Here is a 24,889-nt window from a genome sequence, read left to right as displayed (position 1 = left end):
TGAGACACAAAGGCCTTACTTGAAGGACTTGCTCTATGTAGCTGTCATGGTTTCATTTGAAGCTGGATGTGCTTTCTTTCCACATAGCCCATCACACCTAGCTCAAGTCAGCACTGCAGAAATGAAAGGTTGGTACAAGCTACAGCTCAACGCTTCACCATGCAAAGCAATTTAAGTCATCACTTGCCACGATCCCACCTTCCATCCGTCCCCAGCCGTATGATCCCCTCCCCTCACACCAGTGCTGGCACCTGCCTGACTCCTGAAGTGAGCTAAAACTAGAGAAAGGGATAAAAACATGTGATTAGTTTTTGACAACAAGTTACAAAATGAGCTTTATATTTATAATAAGGTATTATTATAATGTATATTTATCTATTATTAGTTTATATTATTAATAATACTGAAACAGCAATTTTATGTATGAATAGTTGTGCATTAGTAATTATATATTCATATTTATATAATATATAATGATGTTTATTACGAATACTCATCATTAATTATATAGTTATTATTAATTGACATTATCTATAATTTATTTTAAATTATTTATAAATTATTATCTATGACATATAATAACAAAACCAGACAAGTTTTTGATGACCTAGCAACAAGCAGGGGAAGCACCCACCATGGCAGCCCCTGCCACAGACAGGCCCACGGCCCTTTTAAGCTTTACGCACCAACGATCAATTAATTGCTTTCTACGCCGGGGCTACCGCCCACGCTCCCCTCAGCCCGCGCGGCACAGCCCTGCCCGCCTCGCCCCCTCACACCGCCGCTCCCGCCCACCCCCCGCCTCCTCAGCCGGTACGCACGGGACACGCCCCCTCGCCCTCATTGGACATCTGTTCCCCCTGCCCCGCCCACCTCCCGGCGGGAGGAGGTGAGAGACGGGTCTGCGCCGTGGGGCGGGGTTTGCGCAGGGTGGAGGTGGAGCTTTGGGGTCGTCGCGCATGCGCGCTGGGGAGGCGGTGCGCGCAGGGTCTCCGCTGCTGTTCTCCGAGCGGAATGTTCCGGCGACCCCCGCGGAACTTCCGCGGCCGGCGGCGCGCGGCCTCCAGCGGCAGCAGCGAGGAGGAGCCGGAGGCGGCCGCCGCCGCCTCCCCGCCGCCAGCCCCCGACCCCAGCTCCGACTCTAAGCGGGAAGCGGAGCCTGAGGAAGGCGAGGGGGACCCCGGCAGCGCCGCCGCGTCCCCCGAGGGGGTCGGGGCCGGCGCAGCGGAGAGGCCGCTCTCCCCAGAGGAGCCGGCGGGCAGCCCCAGCGGCCGGGAGGAGAGTGGAAGGGCGGCTACGGGCCGAGGGCCGCGCCTCGCCGGAACCGGGCCGGCGCGGGGGGGAAAGGTGCTACTGAGCTTCGGTAGTGAGGAGGAGCGGGAAGGTAAGGGTTCGGCGGCGTCCCCCCCTGCGGAGAGCCGGCGGAGCCTCACCCGCCCCGGGGTGGCAGCCGGCCCCCTCACACCCCGCCGGCGTGGAGAGCAGGCGTCGGGAGCTCGGGGAAGAGCAGCCGGGCCGGGAGCTCGGGTGGACGGGCTGCCCCTCCGCACCCCGCCTACGGGGGGGCCTGCCTCACTGGGCCCCGGGCTGAGAGCCGGGGAGCTGCAAGTCACCTCTGTGACCAAGACCGGGGACGCTGTATTATGGATAGGGCTGTTGTGGGGGTTCGTAAGAGAAATGCATATAGAAGCACTTAGAAGATGAGAATTGGCCGTGTGCTTTTGGCTGGGAAGATTTTGAAAGCTTCTTAGAGCTGGAGAAAACCAGAGGAAGCAAGTAGATAGTATGTGATTCCATGACTAGCACAGTTAATGATGAACAAGCTTAAATAACTGAAACTTAAATGTTTAATTGATTCTTCTGGGCTGTTGCTTTTGTGGCTGATGATGCAAGACGGGTCAGGGCAGCTTACAGGAGTCACTGTGATGGACACAGTGCGGAGAAACAATACATTTCAACAGTACAGTGTTGCTGTGCTGAGGAGGCTGAGCTGTGTGGTTTTAAATTATGAGGTGATGGATCTTGAGTGGTAAAGCTGTGGAACTAGTTAGACTTAATGCAGCCAGAACTTCAAAAATATGCTGTGCGTGCATAGAGATTACACGTACTTTATATATATATTGTTGTGGTTTAACCCCAGCTGGCAACTAAGCACTACACAGCCGCTCGCTCACTCCTCCTGCAGTGGGATGGGGGAGAGAATCAGAAAGGTAAAAGAGAAAACTCGTGGGCTGAGATAAAGCCAGTTTAATAGGTAAAGCAAAAGCCACGCAGGCAAGCAAAGCAAGGAATTAATTCACTGCTTCCCATGGGCAGGCAGGTGTTCAGCCATCTCCAGGAAAGCAGGGCTCCATCACGCGTAACGGTTACATGGGAAGACAAACGCCATCACTCTGAATGTCCACCCTTCCTTCTTCTTCCCCAGCTTTATATGCTGAGCATGATGTTGTATGGTATGGAATATTCCTTTGGTCAGCTGCGCCCCTTCCCAACTTCTTGTGCACCTGGCAGAGCATGGGAAGCTGAAAAGTCCTTGATTTAGTATAAGCGCTACTTAGCAACAACTAAAACATCCCTGTAACATAGCTACTATGAAGAAAATTAACTCTATCCCAGCCAAAACCAGCACAGTATCTATGCACATATGCTCTCTTTGTTAATGTTACTCAGAATAATTTTGTTTTATCTGCATAGGTGATGAACAAATTTTTAAAATTAAAAAACCATCCTTCAATGAAGTAACCTTTAGAATTCAAAAGAAGGAAAGCCTACTGCCTACACAGACAGAAACTGAAGAAAGGAAAAGTAAGTACTTTTTTCAGTTAAATATTTTATGGAATACTTATATGAAAATATATTAAAAAATCAGTAAGTGAAGAGTGATGTACAAATACTGCTGTTACATTTTTTGACTTCTTTATTGAACCCAGGATTATACTTGTAATGTTACTTTATAGGTTTATAACTTTAATCTATTTGTGCTGAAATTATTTTCCATATGACCTCAGTAGAACAGTATCAGAACTTGGAGGCTGTTCTTGAGAAGACTTGGTTATACAGAACCCCTGTAGTACATCAGAGTTAATAAACTTCTGATAAATTTATACCTCAGCATCATATCTGTCAAACTGTGTGGCAACTATCCAGTGCTTATTGTGGTCAAATTGCAGTTTGATCTGAGTATTTGCATTGAGAGAAAATGTGAGCTTAGTAGGATTTGTTTGATAAAACTTGATGTAAACATTAAACTTTGTGTTATTAAACTGTGTGCTATTACAGCATTTGAATATTTTAATTGAATACAGTCAATAGCCTTGATTGTTCTGGTAGTATTCCTAGTCTCATTGAACTATAGCAAGTTTCCTATTGGGATATTTGAGGTTTGTGTGTTTTAGGAACAAGGGTTCTTAAAAGTTCTCTTCCCCTCCATTCCCCTTTTGACACCTCTGTCAATTCACACATATACCCTAATTGCTACTGTTAGATAAAAATAAATGAGATTGAGAAATAACTCCCTTTGAGAAATAATTCCCTTTGAGATTGTGATTCAGATGAGATGGTAAACTTTCTTAGTAACTTCTTATAAAAATATGCCTCATATGCTTATAGGTGGCACATTCTGTTGTTCACTAATCTGATGATTTACTAAGATGTAGTGGCAGATGAAGATAAATCAATGTTTTTAAAGAATTCGAAGATAAGCAGAGACAAGACAGACATACATAAACCTTTATAGTTTAAATAAGGACTCCCTCATTGTTCATGCTAAAAAAAAAAAGCGCTTTCTAAATACAGTTTATAAAGTCAAGGGAGATTAATCCAAACATGCTGTGAGCTATCAGGATATGAATCAGTTGTCATCTGGGGGCCGGTATCATTGCTTTTGTGCATGTATATGTGCTCTGCATCTCAGACGGACGTGTTAGTTTAGGACTATCACAGATGCTTTGATTCGAGACAAGAACTGACTTGTAAATGACTGTCTTGGAGTGTTGGAAGATTTGACGTGTTTTGTTGAGGCCAGGTGGAGATAGATAAGTGACCAGTCTTTGCTCTGCAGCAAGGTGTAAATAGTTACTGGTAACCAGTTATGGTGTATCAGCTTCCAGCAGCTGAAACTGAAATCACAAATCCTACTTTTTTTCCCCTAAAACAGAAATCTGTCAGTTGGAGCCTAGAACTGGCAACACCAAAGGCACTCATGAAGAAGAGGAGGAGAAGGAGGATGAAAGTTATTCTTCGCTAAGTGAGGACTACAACAGCTCAGGCTCTGAAAATGAACCCAGCTCTCCACAGAGGAGGAAGGATTTATCACCTGGTTAGTTTCCTGGATTTTTTTTAAAGGAAGTTATTTTATAACATTTGTTTGAAGTACGTGACAAGATAGGTGAGATGAATCCCACTCAGCTTAAATCATGTAAGGTGTAGGCATTTTGTTTGTGCTGAGTCAGGGCTACCCTTCTGAAACAATAGCGGCAATTCCCCAGTATTTTTGGTTGCAGATGTTTGTTGTATTTTTGTGTTAATTTTGGAAATGGATCAGAAATTCTGACCATTGGTTTTGAAATAAAAGTAGCAAAAAAAGTCCTGTTTAATGATGCATAATTGCCTTTATGAGGTTAAAATTTAAGCTCATTTGTGCTATCTGATTTGTAAACTTTGGATTCCTTTGTAAACTCAATAAGTTTAGTAACCCCTATCTTTTGGGGCGATGGAAAAAAGGAGGACAAGCTAATGGCAATTTATTTAAAGGAAAAAAGTCTGAACTTTGGTTTTAGACTGAGAACCACTTTTTAAGGATGCTTTTCCATCTTATATTCAACATGGTAAGCTTAATAGAAAAATGTCTTGTGTCCTATATTCAGAATTGTACAGTGATCCTGAACAGTGGTGATTATTGACATTAGGAGTGATACAGAGTGTTGCTTTTTGTCTTTTGCTTAGATTTTCTTTCTCTTCAATGCAGGTGATATCCCCAGTGCAGCTTGTATTGATGCTGCTCGGAGGAAGCGTCACTTAGCCAGGACACGGGCTGATTATCTTCCACTGGATGTTTCAAACAGTCATCAGGTCTCTCGGAGAAGAGAAAGCAGTGATTTAGAGAGTGAAGATGAGTCTGATACGGAGAATCTCAATTTTGTTCCTAAAATGAGAATTCTTAGGCAGGGGATGACTGAACACATGGGTGAGTTTGTGCCATTTCTCGCAGTGGTTGTGGCTTTGTTTTACTAATGTCTGGAAGAATGTGGGACTTGCCCAGTAAAGAGTGAGTGCAGCGCAAGGCTTTGCTCCTCAGGGGTCTTGGCAAAAGGCTGTACAGCTGGTGCTTGATGTTTGTATGGGATGTTAAATCTGGTTTAGGTCTCACCAATGTGGTGGTGCAGGATGCTTTGAGAAACATTTGAAAATTATTTTTGGCCTTGTTGACTGCAAAAAAATTGCCTTGTAGGAGGCACAGCATTTAATGTGAATAAAGTTGCTGTGGTGTAAGACAAACTGTCCCACTGAAGTTCTCTAAATCATGCCTCCTGCTCCTGGTCCTGTCTTCCCCGTGTTATGCCTGCATTGATGTTATGGCTGTTCTTGAAAAGGGGGGAAAAAAGACCCAACCACCTAGCCCTTCAGAAGTAAACAAACCTATTGCATGCAAAGCATATGTGGTTTTTCCATTGCTTTTTTTTCCTCTTATAGCTGCTTACGGTTTTGTTGATGAAGCACTGGTTTACCAGAGTTGTAGACTGTGGACTTGCTTTGTTATTTGAATACGGGTTATAAGGAACCTGTAACTATGAGCTGATTCTGCTATTCTAATTAATGCTAAAGAGACATTTTTTATCTATAGTAGAGCACTCAAGGATTTGCTGTGTATAATGTCACTGTGTTGTAGTCTAACTGTACTTATACTCTTATTTACACACATTATACACAGCTTTTCTTTGAGACATAAAAATGAGATGTTTGTGCTCTTCGTACTGCAGTAGTAGTTGTCTGAGAAACAGTATGTTGGGGAAATTAATATTGGTGTGAATTCTACAAATCCCACAAGCCATTTTCAAGCCTTCCTTGCCTTTCAGTTTGGAAGTCCTCCATCTACAGTTTTTTAATTTGCTGGTCTTTGTGCGTATCACTTCCCAGTAATGGTTGGGAGAACCACTGTTGCTTTAGAGGGAGGAGAACATGGGAGGGGAAAAATAGATAAAGGATGTAATTATATCTAATAATGATTGTTTTCACTTCCAGTGTCTGTGAGTGATGAATCAAGTGAAGATGAAGCACAAATTAAGTGGGAAGAACAGCAAATAAAGAAAGCTGTTAAACTCTCTCAGGTGACATGTGCTTTCCTAACCATTGGAAGATGCTTTTTGTTTGTTGTCAGGAGAGCTTGTTCTGGAGTACCGTCATAGCTCCTACCTGCCTTCTCATTAGGGAGGTTTTTAGGAAGTTACACCCTAATTCTTCAGAGAAAAGGCAATTAGAAATAGAGGAAGATGATAATGAAAATCTGTAATCTCTGTCTAGCTGTTCAGAAGGGAGAGTATTGTTGTCTATCTGTATGTGATGGAAGACTGTGAAAAGCAGAGAATAAAATTCTGAACCCTGACTTTTTTGCTGCCGTGCAAGGGATCTTGAAAGCAAGAGTGTGCAAATACTACAAATGTCAAAAAGTTGCAAAGCAAAAATTATTCTTTTATTATGCTAAATTTCTGTTAGGTGACAATCTGAGAGCTCTTTTCACAGTTCAGCAGAACTCTGTCTCTTTTTTTCCTGGTAAATAATTGACAAAAATGAACTGCGTATCTTCTGATGAGCTGGAAGTTTTTGTTTCTGGCTTGAATCACCTACTCTGGTTGAGACTAGGAAAATCTGAATAACCAGTTCTTTATTTCAGAATAGACAGTTGTAGAAATTTCTGCCTGTTAAAGGGAAGTAGTTAGAGGACTGGGAGAAAGTTGCATCTTTCTGCTGCTGAATTTCAAATCCAGTATGATTGATGTTCTCGGGTCCTCATACTCATTTCTGGAAAACTTAAATTCTGCTGTTCAGGAAACTGCAACAATTTTTAGTAGCAGACCTTATTAGTCATGGACTTGTTTGCTTCAACTGATTGTGTTTTGGCTAGATTTTAGTATACAAAATTCTACTGTTTTAGAATGCAATATGTCTTAATTCATAAGCTAAAACTCAGTGGAATCCTTTTTTTAGTTATAATTACAGTTAAGCTGAGTTGTCAGAATGAAAAAATCTGTCTTTTGGCCACTGGCTTTGTCAGAAGGTAGCATTCATATTTATTGGGGGGCAGAAATCAGAAAGTTTTCTATGAGAAAATAGAATATTACATGACTAATAGATGGCAAATAATTTATCATAAATATATTCAAATAGTTTTAAAAATGCAAGATATGAGTAAAATCAGATACTATAATCACTGCTTGGCTGTAGATTATTTCTACGTTTTATATTTAGAACCTTAATAGTAGCGAAGTCTCAGCTGTCTGTATAGAAGCATTGTGCATTATTGAAAGCTATTAATATTTTCAGACCAAGACAGCAACTTAAGTGTACCCTAAATTATGGATTACTTTGTGCTGTTTATATGTTTATGCACTATATGTTTTTATACAACATATATATGCAGTTTTTATACTTTGTTTCTCTTGCTTTTGTGTTGTACTTTTCTGTACAACATTTTCTGTACATAATTTGATGAATGAAATATGTATCTTTATATCATAAGCCTTGTGTATTCGAATGTTACGTCTTGTTGATCCATAGAGCTGCAGAGGGAAAACTTGTGTAAACGGTGTGTTAAAAATTAACACTTAAAATTCTTGTAGGAAACTTATGATGATGCTGCCCTGCATAAATCTCAACCAGCTAAACCAAAGTTTGATCCCTCTGTTTCTCTACCACCTGTGAACTTGGAAATTGTGAAGAAGCGACTGACTGAAAGGTAAATCCTGCTCTTGTGACCTTAACTTTTGAGTTGTCTGAGTTTTTGTTGCAGAATGAGAGATGACAGCTTTGATGTCTTATTGTTTTTCCAGAGTATTGAAGGATTTTTGGGTTGTTATTTCATGTATAATATGCCTGTTATGATGTCCAGTAGAATACTACAAATTTTTAACTTTACCTGGCAATGCTTTGCTGTAGGGGAGCATTTGGACTTTTCAAGAGTGTTTTATCAACTACAACTTTAGAGTAAGTTAATTTAAATGGCAGCAGCTTTTTATGCTTGCTAGTAGTTTTTGACAGGAGCATTGGTTCAATGTTATGTTTGCCCAACAAGCAAAACTTCAACCAGGGCAGATGGAGCTGGCAATCCTAACCTTCTTATGGTGGTTCTTACACCAGCTGCAAAAATAGCTCAGTATTTCCTAAAGCAGCAGTAAATTCTCTACAGCCTGTTTAGGCAAACTAGAACCTGCCTTGATTTTTTTTTTAGTCATGTGCCAGGCTGTGACTTTTCTTTAGCAGTTCAGCTGCTGTATGGGCAGCTGAAGTGTCCTGGGAGGGAGGTGGGAACCTCCAAGAGGGTGTGTGAGGAGAGCTGGGGTCAGGCATCCTAAGGTAAGCCATCCTGTCATCTCTCAGAGCACCGGGAAGCAGCTGTTCAGATAAGTTTAGACAAGTAACATTATACAGCTGAAACATAAATATGCCCTACAGACTTGCACCAAGCTTTCTCTGTATATGCTTTGCTTTGTACAGACCATCATTCAGCTGCTTGTTTAAAGAATTGCAACTAAATTGGACTAAATATTTTTGTGGAATTGTATGCTTTCTTTGCCGTAATCACCTGAAAGGAATGAGTTAAATGAAGTAGGAATTTATGTACAGGATCAAATAAGAAAAATGAGAATAAGGCTATCAAGAGTGGGAAACCTGTTCAGAAAATAGCAAGAAGGGGAGGGGGAACCTGTTTGATGTAAACTTTATAGATGTGTTTAACGTGATAAATGCTGAAATAGCTTTTTTTTTTTTTAACTTGTAGCACAGTAGAGAACAATAGCTTAGATCAATTGTTTTCATTAAAGTGTTCCCTGCTTCAGGGAAATGAAATAAGTTGTGGTCTGTTTCTTGGTTCTGTTACAGGCTTGCTCAAGCTGAGCCATCACTTGGGATATGTAAGGAGGGAAGGGGGGGAAAAAAAAGAGGAAGGAGGGTTGTAATATATGTAACTATCTGATAGGTAGTGACAGCTGTAGACACAGGTTCCTGCGTTTTATCACCTACTAGCAGCAAGAGTCCTCAGTTGGTTTGTATTTAGTAGTGAGCACATGGTGAATGCTTTACTCGCCATATTAAACCAGTATGGACATGCCGACATGAGCTGTAGTTTTCTGCAGATTATGTTGGGTAGAATCCATTTAATGGATTCACAAAATTTGGCTTTTTATGTTTTTGGGAAGTGTGGTATATTGAGGAATCTAGGTAAAATGTCAGTGGTGCTTTCAGAACTAGCACCATGTAAGTGACATTTGAATCTCCAAAGCATGATGCTTGTCCACACCCCACGCTTCTGCAAATGTTGGCATGGATAAATCTTTCAATGCTTCTTAGCTCAAATGCAAGCACTATTATTAGCACAGGCAAAGATTTTGTATGTGATTATAATGGGAAAAATGTTTTGGAATGTATCAGCTGTTAACCTGGCAATAGTTTTAGTTGTCTGGGCTTCTCTTTTTTAGGATAACATCATTACAGGATGTGCACCGTGCCCACCAGAGGGAGTATGAAAAATATCTGGAGGACATTGAAAGTTCAAGGATGACTGTCCAGGAGTTAGAGAAGTCTTCCGGTGCAGCTCTGAATTACAAATTCTACAGAGCCATGAAAACATACGTAGAGAACTTGATAAACTGTTTGAATGAAAAAGTATGTATATTTTCCTCTTCCTTTTTTTTTTTTTTGAAAGTGATAAAGGTGCATTCTGTCAAGGAAAGATTGAGGGGGTTTTCTTTGGAAGTGAAGGGCAGCACTCGGTTAAAAATCAGTTCTGTCAGAAATTTTAATGTAACAGGAAACAAAATATAGGGAAAACAAATCAACCCTCACCTGAAGTGATGATCAAACTACTATAGGTATACTGACTTGAGCTGTGATCTCACCTAGATTCTGTTGGATGAAAACAAAATGTTATTGGCGGGAGTTTTCTGCAGGTCTAGTAACCAGAGTGCACTGAAGTTGAATGAGAGTGGCGCTTAAATTCACTTTTGGGATGTCTCGAAATGTCTTTACTCAGGGTTATATAACAGAGTTAGTAAGGATTTCGTGTTAGGTTCAAGTTGGGATTGAGTTAGCAGAGCTCTGTGAGAATTTGTCTACGTTATCGGCTGCATCCATTTCTTGAACTGCAAACCTTGTGTATTTAAAAAGATGAAGATTGGGAGAAGGGGAGGAGCTACCTAAAGTTTGGCCTCAGTGAAAGTAAACTGCTGTTATCCTCTATAGATAGTGCTGTCAAATCTAATTTATGTCACTTAATTGCATTACAATTCTAAATTTCTTTATGTAACTTTAAAGAGAACAAATGTTAGTTAATGAGTACATTTTCTTTAATGGCTCAAAAGCAAACTAAAAGCAAACAAAGTGCACCAATAGTGTCCTGTTTAGGCCTTTTGTATGAAGGTAGTCCTGAGATGAGCAACTGGCATTTAGTTTGTGTTTTTCAGCCTTACAAAAAAGCCTGAAAAACTCCAATGACCAGGAACTTACTTTTCAATCTATGATACTTTGGTTCTAATTTCACGGCTATACTGAAAACCCATGGAAACTGTTTTGTGTTCATTCTTTTGGGATTTTAATTAATTGAAAACCTGATTACTGTTTGCTATATTTCAGCTGAAATACATTAACGATCTAGAATTGGCTGTACATGTACTTCTTCAGCAACGAGCCATGAGAGTATTGAAACGAAGGCAAGATGAACTGAAAAATGAATCTGCTTATATTCAGCATCTGACAAGTTAGTATGAAGTTAAAAGTTATTTTCTTTCTGAAACATTCACTCTTTGAGCAGAAATATACAGTTACTTTTTGGATGAAGTTTTTAATTTTCACCTTTGATCTCCTTTCCCCTTTCCATTGTCAGTAGGTGTGCTCTACTATACCTCAGTTGAAATCCTTACCTCAGTAAGGCCCATTATACTATTTTTCTCTGGTTTAATAGTGAACATAACATGACCAAGTACTTTGTAAATTTTTACTTATTCAACTCAGCAATTTCCCATCAATATTTAAAAAGAAAAACTGAGTCAGTTTTCTAGTAGGTCTTAAGTTGCAGAAAGCTTGCTTATTATTTACAGAATCACATATATGAAAAAGCAGTGTGTTTACTTGGCAACATTGCTTTTACATGAGTGTCTTTAAGGCTATGTGTGTGCTCAGAATGGAGATTTCAAACTAGGAGGTGACACTTATGTGAAAGGAAGGACATGAAAGAAGCCATTTTGTGTAAGGGTTTTATCTAAAACAAAACGGTGGGTTTTAGTCACTGTAGGAAAAATTACTACGATTTTCTCATCTCGTATTTTCTTTCCACACTATTGTTTATATGGCGTGTGAATCTTTAGCGGCTGGTGTTTAAAAAAAAAAAAAAACAAAACCAAAACAAAACCCAACCAAACCTCCAAAACTAAACACTTTAAAACTAAGAACAATATGCTTGGAGCTGCTGGGAACAGATGGAGGCCAGATGCACCAGTTTCTGGTAACCACTAATCATATGGGTTCAGTCTTATCACTACACAGGATAAACTGCTGATTTGAGAAAGCTGGCAGCCTGTATGATTTTCTAAAATGGTGGAGGAGATGACAGCAGGTGTTAAGGAGAAAAGGGTAGTGCCATAATAGTTGCCATTAAAATGATTTTACTTCCAGCTCATTACAAATGAGACTACACTTAGATATTTAACAGTGCTTTTAATTGTTTTTTATGTTCCTAGTTGTATTTAATATAGTGGAAAGGCTGTTTTATCTTCTATGATAATACTTCAGTAGTAGTATACTCTTTTCTTTTTGGCCTGTTGTGCACATATCAGCCAGCTAATAGTGATACAAATGAATGGCCCAACTAGAAAATGCTTCTAGTTTCTACTTGTGTGTTGGACTCAAGAACCATAGTAGGGGTAATTGGGGTCACAAGGTCAGTGACCACTCAGATAACAGGAGACGATGGGGAGCTGACTAGTCTTGAAATCTAAATGCAGTGATTTTGAATAGTGTAAATCAGGGATTTAACTTCCATTATAATGCTGGAACCGAGCCTCCAAAGTTATTCTAATTTATTACATGGTTTCATTTTTGACATAGAGGATGAAGGTAGGTCCTGTGCTTGCCTTTCACGCTGCTAAGCACCTACTGTGGAAGCCACTAACTTCCTTTTCCAGGATTGGGAAGCAATGAGCATTGACTGGAATGTCATCAAACTCACCTTTTCATCAACTGCTATATGGGAACAACCACATCTGGCTGTATGCAGTTAACAAGTGATATTTACTGTGTGTTACTCTGGAGACTGTTAGAATTTTGATTAGGAGGTTTGATCTTTCTTTGGGTATTTTCCAAATGAAGTACAATAGAAGGAGAATCTGTGTTTCCTGTTTGAGAAAACAGGAACTTTAAAATCATACCGTTTTATTTTTGGCTATTTCTGTCTTCTGATAGGTGGGAATGACAAACCAACTAATGGCAGATTGGAAGGTGATGAGAAGACACAGCTTTTGGAAATGTGTGAACATCGAAGGTAGGTATTATGTATATGTACGCTTAACTGATAAATGTACTGTACACTGGCTTCCTGTAATTTATGCAGTGATGAATGTAAACCTGTAGGATTACTAAATGAGATTATACAAAAAAATATGTATTTGCATTCCAAACCTCAAAGTACTTGGAAACCATCTGTTTGTTAATATCATTCTCTTCATGTTGATTTGAAACTGAATGCTAATAGGTCTTGTTATTTTAAATTAACAAGTCTTAAGTGAGGCTGTTTACAAAACTATATGACAGAAGTTTTTTCTGTCCTGTCATAATAAATAAAATTATGACCTTATACAGAAATATATTTTTGTGTTGTTGTTTAGATAGCAAAAAAAGTCAGGCAGTATTGTTGCTGCTGGGAGTGGAGGTGGTGAGTGAAACACAGGTATATATAGCCCCTCCCCTGCTATCAGTGTAGGCCAGATACTACATTTTGGGTATTATAGTGTTCAGAGACTGCTACTGTTTGTGTTTTTTTTTTTTTCCAAAGTTATTGGGAGCTTTGAAGGTTTTCATTTGCATTGGTGCCTCAACTCATAACTATACTTTGAAGTGGCAAGAACTTCGGCATTTTAGTGGATGAAAAATGATACAATAAGAAATTCCCCTTGAAGCAATTAACCTTTATGCTAGTTGATGTAAATAACTGTATGAAATTATACATATCATTTTCATATCGTATATCATTTTCCTGTGGCAGAGTTGCAAGCTATTGATTTTGCAGCCTGTTATGATTCTTGGTGTCATGGAAATAGTTTTTTGAGCCCAACTGGCACTTGGGTGCTATCACAATTTTTACGTGGGTTGTTGCACAGGTGATCCAGAACTGAGACGTCAGAGTGAGAGCTCAGTAGTTTCCTGTACTCTAAAACTGTCAGAGACTGTGTTCAGTACCATGCTAGATGTTTAGTGTTCCAGGTGGGATGAGTTACTAGCCTTATCAGCAGGAATGAGGTGAAGTGAAGGTTATTACATGGTTCATAGGGGAGATCAGAGACGTTGCTCTAACCTCTTTTATGTCAGTTCCCAAAGCCCCTCCTTCTTCCACAGTTTCTGTGTCCTTGTGGTTACCTAATTACTATTGGTCCCTGACTGCGCTTCCTTTGGCTGTTGCTTTCACAACTTGCTTTTAGTACTTGTTTTTGAAGTCGGATTATTTTTCATTAAGCTTCCTTCTGCGTACAAGGGGAGGATAACTCATCTGAGTTCATTACAAAATACAGGACTTGCAGACGGCAAGTGAGAGAGTGTTCAGGAGAAGCAGATCACCATGAAGGCATGTCGAGTGATGATGAACTGACTCCGACAGACATGACAGAGTTCCAGAAGAGCAAAGGTTGGTGACAGTCTTACTGTGATGTCCTAGAACAAAATCTCTTTATCTTTCTGATATTTTTTATTTATTTTTTTTTTAGGAAAGGTGAAAAAATACTTCGAGTTACATATTCTTAGTTACACACTGTAGGAAAGAAATGTCTTCAGACAGTTCTGACTAATGACTTGGGAAGAATAGGTGTATGGTTGTAGATTTCTTTTGGTATGAGTTACGTGGTGGCGGCATTACGCATGACTCTTTCAACTAGAAGTAAGCTCTTTTAGATTATGCCAAAGCTCATCTGACAGTACTCAGTCCAATGCTACAACGTGTGTTATATAATCCATTTGTTTTCTGAAGACAGAGTGAATTAAAGGTTGGTGTTTTAATTATCTTGAATGAATGGATGAAGGAGAGCAGGGAAAGGCATAATACCTTTTCTCCAGAATAACAGCAGAAGGGTTTTCATGTCTGAAATTTTATCACTGTGGTATAAAGTTTGAAACATAGTGGTTGTATAAATCTGTGGAATAGATCATGAAGAAACTTGGTTTTTTTTGGTCTTCTGACAGTATTTTTTTCTGAAACTGGGTTTTCCAAGGAGCTGGTTTTAAAACCCGTTTCAGTGTCAGGTATGTCAAAGATAAATGACAAATGCAATTATCATATAGGTATTTGTTATGTCCTGTAGATGCATAAACTCTTCAGCTTATGCTTCAATAAGTTCTGTGATTGTTTCTTTTTATTCCCAATGAATATTATCCATAGATAACGTTTTAGAGGATAGTAGGAAAGTCTTTGAAGATGTACATGCAGATTTTTGTGACATCAGAAAAATCCTGTTGAAATTCCAGGAATGGAAAGAGAAGTTTCCTGACTCTTACTGTGATGCTTACATCAGCTTCTGCCTGCCTAAGCTATTAAATCCATTGATCAGAGTTCAGTTAATAAATTGGAATCCTCTTGAGGTAGGTGCATCAGCTGAGTTTTTCTCCAAAAATTGTATGTGTGTTTGTGTATTATGTATTAATATGAAAAATTAGATGTTTCTTCTATACATAGCACAGTGCATTAGAAAAGAATAGAAAGATACTGTGTTGGTCTCAGAAATTGAAGTATGTGGTTGGAATCTTAACTTTCTCCTGTCCCCTTATGTCCAGCCCCTTTTGCAACACACCCTGTAAAAAGAATTATTCTCCTGAGTTCTCTGAAGACACTTTAAGAATCCCACCCTTCAAATTCTAGCTTTAAATCTAGTTTTCCCAATTTGCTGTTTTGGCCTGTTCAGTGATGAGGGTGGATCTGAAATTAAGTGGGAATCTGTGGTATCACTGGATGGAGCTTTTCTTTTAATCCTGACCAGCTGAACAACTAACAGGAATGATCTTTCAGCAGAATTTTACAGAGTTGGAAGAGATGCCCTGGTTCAGAGCTATAGAAGAATTCAGTAATGCCAAAAACGTATCTGAATCAAAAAGGGATGATGATCCTGATCAAGAAGTTTTGCCTAGAGTGATTGAAAAAACTATTCTTCCAAAAATTACAGGTATAGTAAGATTGTCTTGAAAATGTTCACTGCAGCTAGGCAATCAAACCTGAAATAAAAGCGATAGCTATCAAATAATGTTAGTTATATAATGGTGCTCCAAGATGTAGTGATTACGTAGCTTCACAGAGTGAGGCTAAGGTAGCCTCTTTTTTTAAGATTATTGAGAGGCTTAGCTTTTTATATGTTTACTCTGTTACATTGTAATGCCTTGAAACTGGAGTGGATAACTACTTGTGTATTGTGAAAGAAATAAATTCCTTTTTTTTTTTTTCAGCATTTGTAAAGAGTGTGTGGGATCCTTTATCTACTTCACAGACAAAGAACCTTGTACAGCTTTGCAATAACATCTTTAAAAAACAAGTCCTTTGCAAAAATGAATGCAGTCGAGGAAAAGAGGTAAAAGCTCCTGTGGTATTGGGGATGCGAGAACTTCATCCACTGTGTGTGCTTTCTGTGTGTGCTCCTATGGGTGCTTAGAACATTGTCCTGAAGTGGTTCAGTTCTGATTACTTGTTTGTTTTGTCACTTTTTATATTAAAAAGATTTAACAGTTAAACTTCCAGCTCTCTGATGCTCTCATTATTGAAGATGATGGGAGATGGGACACTCTTGAGGCAGAAATTAGCTCCTGTTCCTAGAAAAATTCTGCCTGTACCTATCAAGAATCTGATCATAGATCTAATCTTGCTTCACCACAATAACAATGGTTAGAATTTAGATTTGCATTTAACTATCTTTCAAAATTTGAGCTTTAAATGGTAATAATGCTTCAGTGGTCAACTCCTTAAGCTTTTATTTATAAAGTAGATCTCAAATTTTAAAACTTGAAAATCCCCAAAGGTTAATTAATTGGCTAGGCGAAAGACTACTTCGTAATCTTACCAATCTTTTAATAATTACTTTTATACACATGGTCACTCTAGCTTGCCCTTCTCCAGCCTGATTCCAGCTTTATTCTGATATAAATCTGGAGGTTTATCTAGTATAAAACTGGTGAAATGGGATGGATGTTTAGGCCCTGAGTATGAAAAGAAATATTTTTAAGAAAGTGTTTATGCCTTCCAAGTGAGCCTTCCAAAGGTTGCTGATTTGAAACTATGCCTTGAAGTCAAGTGGTACAACTGACCTTAGCCAAGATACCATTTGTACAGAAAGTAAAGTACACCAGAACTTTAAATAAATAAAAAGGCTTTAAAAAAAAGGTAGGTGGCAATCTGTGGCACCTAAAAGCATGTTGCCTAAAAATGCATACTGTCCTAGCTATGGTGATTTTTGTTTTTTACCTAGGATCTCCATAAAAAGCTGTGAAATTCTATGTGCATAACTTATTTTGTTCATCTATACAGTTTTCCTGCTGCCTTGCAATTAACATGCAAAAAAAGGCCTCACTTAGGGGAATAACTTAATCTTAAAAAAAAAAAAAAATCCTCTAGGTTAACCCTGTAGATAATTACAGCTGTGATTTGTCTACTGTTGTTAATATATTCATGGTCTCAGTGTGTATTATATACAAGTGGCAACTGTACTTAGCTCTAATTAGCATATTGCACTTCTAGATGATAACCATTGAAGTTGCTATAAATGGAAGATGAAGTCTTTCTTGTGAGGACACATTAATAATTCTTTTTAAATAGGATTTGATGAACACGGTTGTCCTAAGAATGAAGAAATCTGTAGAGGAAGATGTCTTTATTCCTCTCTATCCTAAAAGGTAAGCTGACTCTGGGACTTTTTTAACCTTTTTTTTAAAATTCCTGTACCCCTCTTCCCCACAGATGTAGATGAAATATTGTAGACTTCCGTTAACAGCTAATAGAATAAACATGCCTTCTACTGTTTTATTATAGGAAAGGTTATGAAGCCTTATTCCTGTTTATGAACCCTTTCTAATAAGGGTAACTCTTAATGCTTTTTTGCTCCTGTAACCAAAAGCTTTCCAGTATATGAGGTCCACAGTCTGGTTTTAGCACAGCAACTTACATCCGCAGGTGTGTGTTAGTTTATGTGGTCTGGTGTCACCTGTGTGTGTCCCCTGGTTCCTCCTGTTATTCCTAAAATAGGGTTTATATGGTTGATGCTTATTTCTGGGCACTATTTCAAAGATGGGAATGAGTAGGAGTCTGGGAGATGTGGGGTTAAGATACAGCGAGGAGAGAAGCTTTGCTAAAGCTGGTGCAGCATGTTTGATTCTCAGCAATGCTGTTTTCATCTGAATCCATGATATGTAGACACAGGTGTTTCCAATTGCTAATTTTATTGAAACTTATTTCATAGTAGTTGTATTATAATGGGTTCAAATTGACAGCTGTTTCCCTAGACCTTTATTCTGATTGAGGCTGTCGCTGCTGAAAGAATGCCAGAGTTAACATTCATCAGTATCTAAGAGATCGATTGTCTGTTTACCTTCTTTTAGAAGCAAACAAAAAATAAATCCTTATTTTACCTTTTTTCTTCTTTCCATGACCAGCACTGTGGAAGACAAATCATCACTATGTTCAAAATTTCAAGAAAGACGGTTTTGGTCAGCTGTTAAGGTAGAGAGAATATACCTGTTTGGTTTTTTTTTTTTTCTTTGAAATTCATTTTAGTGAAAAAAATATTTTGCAGTCAGTCAGGAAATATATCTTCAGGCAAGTCTGAGTCCTGGGAGATGAATACATTTTTATTAGGATGGATAACCATTTTTCTCAGTGAAGGATGCATTCTCTGTACAACCTGCATGTGATGATTTAAGAATGAACTATAAATGAACACTTCATTTCTGTTTACCCAACTGGTACATCTTCTGCAAGAGACTTTGATCTAACCATCTGTTCCTGCTGGTTCATTTTTTTTCCTTGAGTGGGTCAGCCAGGCCTGTTGGTCTTATTTCGTGTTAATTAGTCATTGCCACTCTGCTAACAGGTTGTCACCCAGCACTATGGGTACAGCCAGGTTCTTTTGAGGATCCTGGGCAGAATGATGATGACACTAAGTTGTAGGTACAATTAAAGCTTTATTTTATTTAAACAGAATTTTATGATCAGCATAGCATGGTATTTTATGATCAGAGTAGCACAGGATTTTTATAATCAGAATCAGTTTAGCACAATTTTATAAGTAGCATAGCGCTGAATTTATAGCACAGCTTAGCTTATATTTCCTAATCACTTGGACCCTCTGCAGATGGGGGCAAATCTTAATATTTGGCTTGCAGTATCAATAATATAAGTCGTAATCTAGAAACACATAAAAGAATGAGTCACTCAGTCCTTGGAGGAAGTAGAGGATGGTGAAGGCATCCCTGGCCACCAGGGGGGCTCATGGGTCTCGCTGTCCAGCAGCAGTTCTGGTGCAAGTTCCCCTTAGGACTTGTAACAGCTTGATTTTATAGACAGTGCTGTGTGCTGTTATGCTTCCCTGTTCTGTGATGGGGTCATCACCTCCACCTGGCTGGCTGGGTGCCTGGGACCTTCAAGGCGGGCAAGGAGGGGAGTAGTCAGCCTGCTGCCCAGGAATCTTGAGGCTGACAGGGAGGGGAAGAAGTCTGTTTGGTTTGTCTGCTTGGTGCACAGGACCTTCAGGGCCTGATAGTGAGGGGGAAGGTGGCTAATATGTGACCAGCTTAGTCACAGAGAATGGCTGTTTGCCTTATAAAATGGCATTAGTTATGCTAACCCTTATTGTAGAATATAATTGCTGCGTGTTCATATAAGCACATCAGTATAGTTTTACTTTTGGGGTGCTGAGTTGGGAATTTCTGAATGCCTGTGATTCAGTTCCTACTTAAGATGTGTTTCCTCTAGATTTGGGTTCTTACTAAAGATGAGATTTAGATGCATAAAACCCTATTAAAATCCTGGACAATATTCCAGTTCCCCTCCTATTCACAATGCCTAGTCCTGCGTATGCTTCCTGTTGTCATGATGCAGAGCTTCCTTTCTGTTGAAAAGCCTGGAAATTTGGATGTGTTGTCTGTTTTGCAAAAGACTTGCCACCTCTGCTCCTAGGGTGAGCTACTGTGCAGGAATCTGTTGTGGACAGATGAAGAGAAAGCAAGAGGGGGCTTAATACTCAGGGGTTAGGACACCTTGCAAAAACCAAGGCAAACTTGGGATTCTGATCCCACCTTCTAGGACTGTGTTGTGTTTTCCTGGAAGTCAGACCTGGGTGCTTTCTCCTGCAGATCAAAGTTTTCTCCTTTCAGCTTTTGATTTCTCTCTTCACTGTCACAGTGGTCATCTTTGAAGGGGTGATAATGGAGAGTAGTTTAAAGTGTTCTTACGCTGTATATCTGTTGAATAGTTGTTACATAATTTTTTCTGGAGTGGAGGTGTGAATGCAGTTACACCAGGGTAAATAGTACTGCAACTCATCTGTGTTAAACTCTTGGGACCTACTTAATCCTTAGACTAGTGTAACTCATCTGTGCTTGAGACTGCTCTCTGGCACTGAGACCCACTGCCATTGTGCAGCCCCTCATTCATGCTGTTAAACCCTGTCTTTCAATATGGGTTGCCATCTTCATAATGCTTATTAGGAATGGCCTCTAAACCATGCCCAGAAATTGTATGGAAGAATACTAACTGGCTTGGGTGAGCCAGGAACTCTTCTAATGCAAAAGTACAGATGAGGGTAGTTCAGTGTGTTTATCCTGGTATTGCCCAACTTGCCTAGTGTAGATACAGTGCGTGGCTTCAGGGCTTAAACATGGTTCTTGTTACTACGCTGTGGACTTTCCTGATTAATGCTGGCCAGTGGAAGCACTCCTTTTTCTTTCATCTGTTTTAGTCGCTCATGCAGTTAGATGGAAGTGTCCCATCACATACTCCAGAAAAATGTGCAAAGGTGGTGGGCTTTGTGAGTGCTTTTTGACCGGTGACTGCAAAGATAGCATGCTGTGTCTGTGAGAGTAGATTACCCTGAGGTTAACAGTTACATTAAAATTAACCTATTCGGAGTTAAGGGAAAAAATAGTCATGTTCTTATATCAGACTCAAAAATGACAACAATTATAAGGATTTATAGTGATAGGAGCAACAGAAGAAAACTCTCAGTACCTAATAATACTGAGATCAACTACAAAAAAAATGCTGCTGTGAATCGTGGCTACTATTCTCCCTCGTGTTATGAGGGACTGCATGTAGTCTTATCCTGAGCAGATGTAGTAACTTTTTTTACTTCTGTCTTGGATTCTCTGAAGGTTTGCTTAGAATTGGATGCCACTTGTTCTTGGTCCGTATTTCTCGTAGGGGGGGGAGTGTCTCTGTCGTGGTTTAACCCCAGTTGGCAACTAAGTACTACGCAGCTGCTTGCTCAGCCTCCCCCCTCCCGGTGGGATAGGGGGGAGAATCTGAAAAGCACATGTAAGAAAATCGTGGGCTGAGATAAGAACACTTTAATAATTGAAATAAAATAATAATAATAAAAAATTGTAAGGAAAACGAGAGACGGGGGGAGAGAGAGAGAGGAACAAAACCCAGGGAAAAACAAGTGATGCAACCACTCACCACCCACAGACTGACGCCCAGCCCATCCCCGAGCAAAAATCGCTGCCCCTGGCCCACTCCCTGCAGTTTATATACTGAGCATGACATCATATGGTATGGAATAGCCCTTTGGCCAGTTTGGGTCAGCTGTCCTGGCTATGTCCCCTCCCAGTTTCTTGTGCACCTGGCAGACCACAGGAAGCTGAAAAGTCCTTGACTAGTGTAAGCCCTGGTCAGCAACAGCTAAAACATCAGTGTGTTATCACGTCATTCTCATACTAGATCCAAAACACAGCACTATACCAGCTACTAGGAAGAAAATTAACTCCATCCCAGCTGAAACCAGGACAGTCTTGAATACTCTTTCCTTCTTTCACGCTTTCAGATTTGACTGCTAGCCTTTCTGTGAAAAGCATAAAGCATAGTTATCTTCTGTACTTGGGCCTTAGCAAATTGTTAACCTATTAGAAGGGTAAAATGCTCTTCCTTACCTTGGGAGGTCATATATATACACATATTGGGGTACAGTTCATATGCACATGTAAAATTAATTAATCCTACTTGATAAGATTATTTACTATATGCAGCTTATTAGTGGCTAACTGAGAGTGAATTTGGAGAGAGTGAAGTTTTGAGTACTTAAATTGGATGGACATAATATTTTTTAAACATAAAACTTTTAATATTGAGTTTTAGTACAACTCTAGCTACCAAGTATGCATATTCTCTGTTTCTTCATTACTGCAGCTGCTCTCCAATGTTGTTCTTTGGGATGGGATTGTACAAGAAGATACGGTGCGTGATTTGGGACTGAGCAAGTTGCTTAATCGTTATCTTCTTCTGAACCTCTTAAACACACCACCAGGGCCGGATAATATAGAAAAGTGTAATAAGGTAAAAGATAACATGAACATTGGAAGAGGGTGTATGCTAAAAGCTTTTTTTTTTTATTGAGGGGTCAAAACTGAAGATAGAATATTCAAAAAACTTTAAATTTAAACATTTAATTTTTTTTAAAATTTTAAATTTTTTATTACCTTGGTGCATAAAAGCATTTTAGAGCAAACATTGCTCCATAGGTTCTTAAGAATAACTACTTGTAGGGATAATCAATGTTGGTTTCAAAGAAAAAACACAGTAATAATGACTCAACCTGCCAAAAAGAAAATTCCCTGTCAGAAGTGATGTGACTTGGTTATATTGAAAGACTTTTTCTTTTTAAACCTTTCCAAATACTTTTTGTGAGAACAGGTGGTTGCATGCCTCCCAGAAAGATGGTTCCAAAATCTTAAAAGTGGATCAACTCTCCCCGAGTTACTGAACTTCTGCCAGCACTTGCTGCAATGTGCCCATACGCTACACAAGAATAACCACAGGTAACAGATAAGGCTTTCCTTGGGATTCAAGCACTTCCTCGTATCCTGTGTGTTAAATATTTCTTCCTTAAGTCTCACATATTTGACGCTTTCAGGGATGTTCTCATCACATACATAGGTAAAACCAAAGATGGAGTCCATAACGTAAAGGAGTGCTGCTGCAGTTCTAGCTTAATGTGACAGTTTGGGGTGCTAGATGTTGGGTAGTTACTGATCGCTGTAGCCCAGGTCACCTGATGACAGGGGGCCAAGGAGAGATACCTGACTCTCTTTAAAAGTAACAAACATAAAGGTTACTTAAAAGTCAGGTACATGAAAGTGTTGCTATATGAAAGTGGTGGTGTTTTTTTTTTTTTTCAACAGTGATGAAACAAAAGAAGTTCTTCTCCTGCTGGTGAAGGTCAAAGCTCTGCATATTGTTGAAGACTTCATTGAAGAGTACAAACTTGAACACCTTAAATCCATGACTGGGAAATAGGAAATTTTTGAAGGAACATTTATATTACTGAAACAAGCCTGGTATTACCACTAAACCAGTTCTAATATGAAATCTAATTAGTGGACCCTGCCTCCTCAAAGATTTAGTGGTAATCACTGTCTTATTGCTAAATACTTGAGGATTTTTTTTCCAAATGTCTTCTACTGCCATCTACTCCTAGGTTAAGGGGTCTTTTTAGAAGTTACAGTTGTCAAAGTAAAGCGATGGTTCAGGCATTCTAACATGTATGACAATGCTTTATTGCTTTATCTGCTTTGGAAGGATTCCTGGAAAGAGAGTGAGTGCCTGTAAGGTTTATTGCTACTAGTGAGCAGCCAACTTTACAAGCTGTTTTCAGTATTACATTGCCAAATATCACTCTCTTGACTCAGCAGTCATTGAGCTCTTCTACTTGTGGTCCACAGTGATTTTGGTGGGGTTATTGTTAAGCCATCCCTAATGAAAAAGAATTCATAATGTCGCAGCGGTTTTGACGCTGATACAGAAACGAGAAGCCTGTGTGCAGGTAAGGAGTTTGAATATTTGTTGATGGTAAATGTGGGTTCAGTGAGGTAAGAGCTGCACAGGAGGATGTCTAGGGAAGAGCAAATGCGTAGTGAAGACAGTCTGATGTGTGTACTTTTGTACTTGAGTGATACAGACTTACGTGTGCGCACCTGGAGTTGTCACACATCTTGCTTTATCAGGCTTTTAGTAACAGACATCTTGATGATGAGAAGCACAAGAACGTCAGTTACTTTCTAGTAACTGAAACTCTAGGAAAAGTCTTCATTTTGCTTCCCAGTAAGATCTACTGAACCTTACTTCATTATACACATATTAGATTTCTAATGTTTTATAACTTTGTATATTTCCAGTAAGTAGTCTTATAAAATAACAAGGATGCTTTTTTGTAGAAACTGTAGTGCCTCAGAGACTCTGTATGCTTGTTTGTGACGGTGTTTCTCCAAAATCTTCTGGGACTAGAACTTAACTCTTGCAGACTTAATCCATATGATTCCTTTTATATTTTTTTAAGTTAAAAATATATTTTTGTAAAATATTTTAATTGTACATAGCTTTGATCAATGTTACAGACAAAAGATGACTTTTACAATAATTGTTTTATTTTGAACATTAAAAATATTTTGCTGTGTTAATTACTCCTACAGTTCAATTCTTTAACATGTGACAAGAATGTTATTAGAACTATGAAAAAATCTCTGACATCATTAGCCTTCATTACCTTCAGGAGTTATGAGTTATGCTGCAAATCCTGCTTTCTAGTAATGGTGAGTTTCTGTTGCTTTTCTCTCAGAATGCCAACCGAAATGCAATAGCTGATCAGCAATCACCACAAGCTCATGATCTCATTGCTTTTCTCTTGTTCTCCTTTGTCTCATCCCAGCTAAATGTCTCCCCTGAAGCAACCAACCTTGTGCTATTATAAAAATATAAGATGTCCTATCACAATTTAGCTCTGTAGATCTTTCTTTCTGGAAGAAAGATTACTTGTAAGCATAGGAAGGCAGCTAACACTTGAGCTCAGAACCCCTGTGTGCTTCTATGGAAATAGCTTTATGAGCTGTCCCAGTATGACTACTGTGACACTTTGTGAGCACTTCATCGTGAACCTTACACTAATTCATGTGATTTGGCTTAAACTGGCTCAGTTCCTCAAAACTGATTTCAGAGCACTTGTATTTGCTGCTCTGTTGGTGGATTAGTATTGCTGCTTTATCAGAAACATAATTTTTTTTTAACAGGAAAACTAAACAGCACTTCCTCTGAGAGTGTATGGTTGGCTCAGACACATCTACTTCCCTGCTATAGCCAAGCAGTTCTACAACTGGCCACTACCTAGCCTGCAAAGAGAGAAGTAACAGAAGTATTTGGAAATGACAAGTGAATGGTTGATGCAAACCCCTCTTGTTAACT

At 39.2% G+C, this 24,889-nt stretch overlaps 1 protein-coding gene across 2 annotated transcripts; it reads left to right on the top strand.

Moving 5' to 3' along the window:
* Positions 1 to 974: 974 nt before the first annotated feature.
* On the top strand, positions 975 to 24,838 carry GCFC2 (GC-rich sequence DNA-binding factor 2). 2 transcript variants are annotated; one of them, XM_072858389.1, is made up of 19 exons: positions 975 to 1,384; positions 2,695 to 2,805; positions 4,157 to 4,318; positions 4,967 to 5,185; positions 6,241 to 6,326; positions 7,836 to 7,951; positions 9,690 to 9,876; positions 10,843 to 10,966; positions 12,667 to 12,745; positions 13,989 to 14,101; positions 14,849 to 15,048; positions 15,476 to 15,626; positions 15,904 to 16,025; positions 17,264 to 17,340; positions 18,097 to 18,163; positions 21,845 to 21,991; positions 22,349 to 22,473; positions 22,837 to 24,243; positions 24,718 to 24,838. In XM_072858389.1, the coding sequence occupies exons 1-18, from the start codon at positions 1,015 to 1,017 to the stop codon at positions 22,949 to 22,951; spliced, it is 2,571 nt and encodes an 856-aa protein (XP_072714490.1). In that variant the 5' UTR covers positions 975 to 1,014; the 3' UTR covers positions 22,952 to 24,243; positions 24,718 to 24,838. The 2 variants fall into 2 exon arrangements, with proteins under 2 accessions (XP_072714490.1, XP_072714489.1); XM_072858388.1 differs by having other exon boundaries at positions 15,473 to 15,626.
* The last annotated feature ends 51 nt before the right edge of the window (positions 24,839 to 24,889 follow it).

The sequence above is a fragment of the Ciconia boyciana genome, chromosome 3 (genome assembly GCF_034638445.1).
Source record: "Ciconia boyciana chromosome 3, ASM3463844v1, whole genome shotgun sequence".
NCBI lineage: Eukaryota > Metazoa > Chordata > Aves > Ciconiiformes > Ciconiidae > Ciconia > Ciconia boyciana.
This window is presented reverse-complemented; position numbering and strand designations above follow the sequence as displayed.

Excerpts from the sequence above, each read along its gene's own strand:
- GCFC2 (XM_072858388.1), top strand. The coding sequence starts at position 1,015 with ATGTTCCGGCGACCCCCGCGGAACTTCCGCGGCCGGCGGCGCGCGGCC. Across the intron at positions 1,385-2,694 it reads TAGTGAGGAGGAGCGGGAAG|GTGATGAACAAATTTTTAAA; the intron begins GTAAGGGTTCGG and ends TTATCTGCATAG. Across the intron at positions 18,164-21,844 it reads GGTTTTGGTCAGCTGTTAAG|CTGCTCTCCAATGTTGTTCT; the intron begins GTAGAGAGAATA and ends TCATTACTGCAG.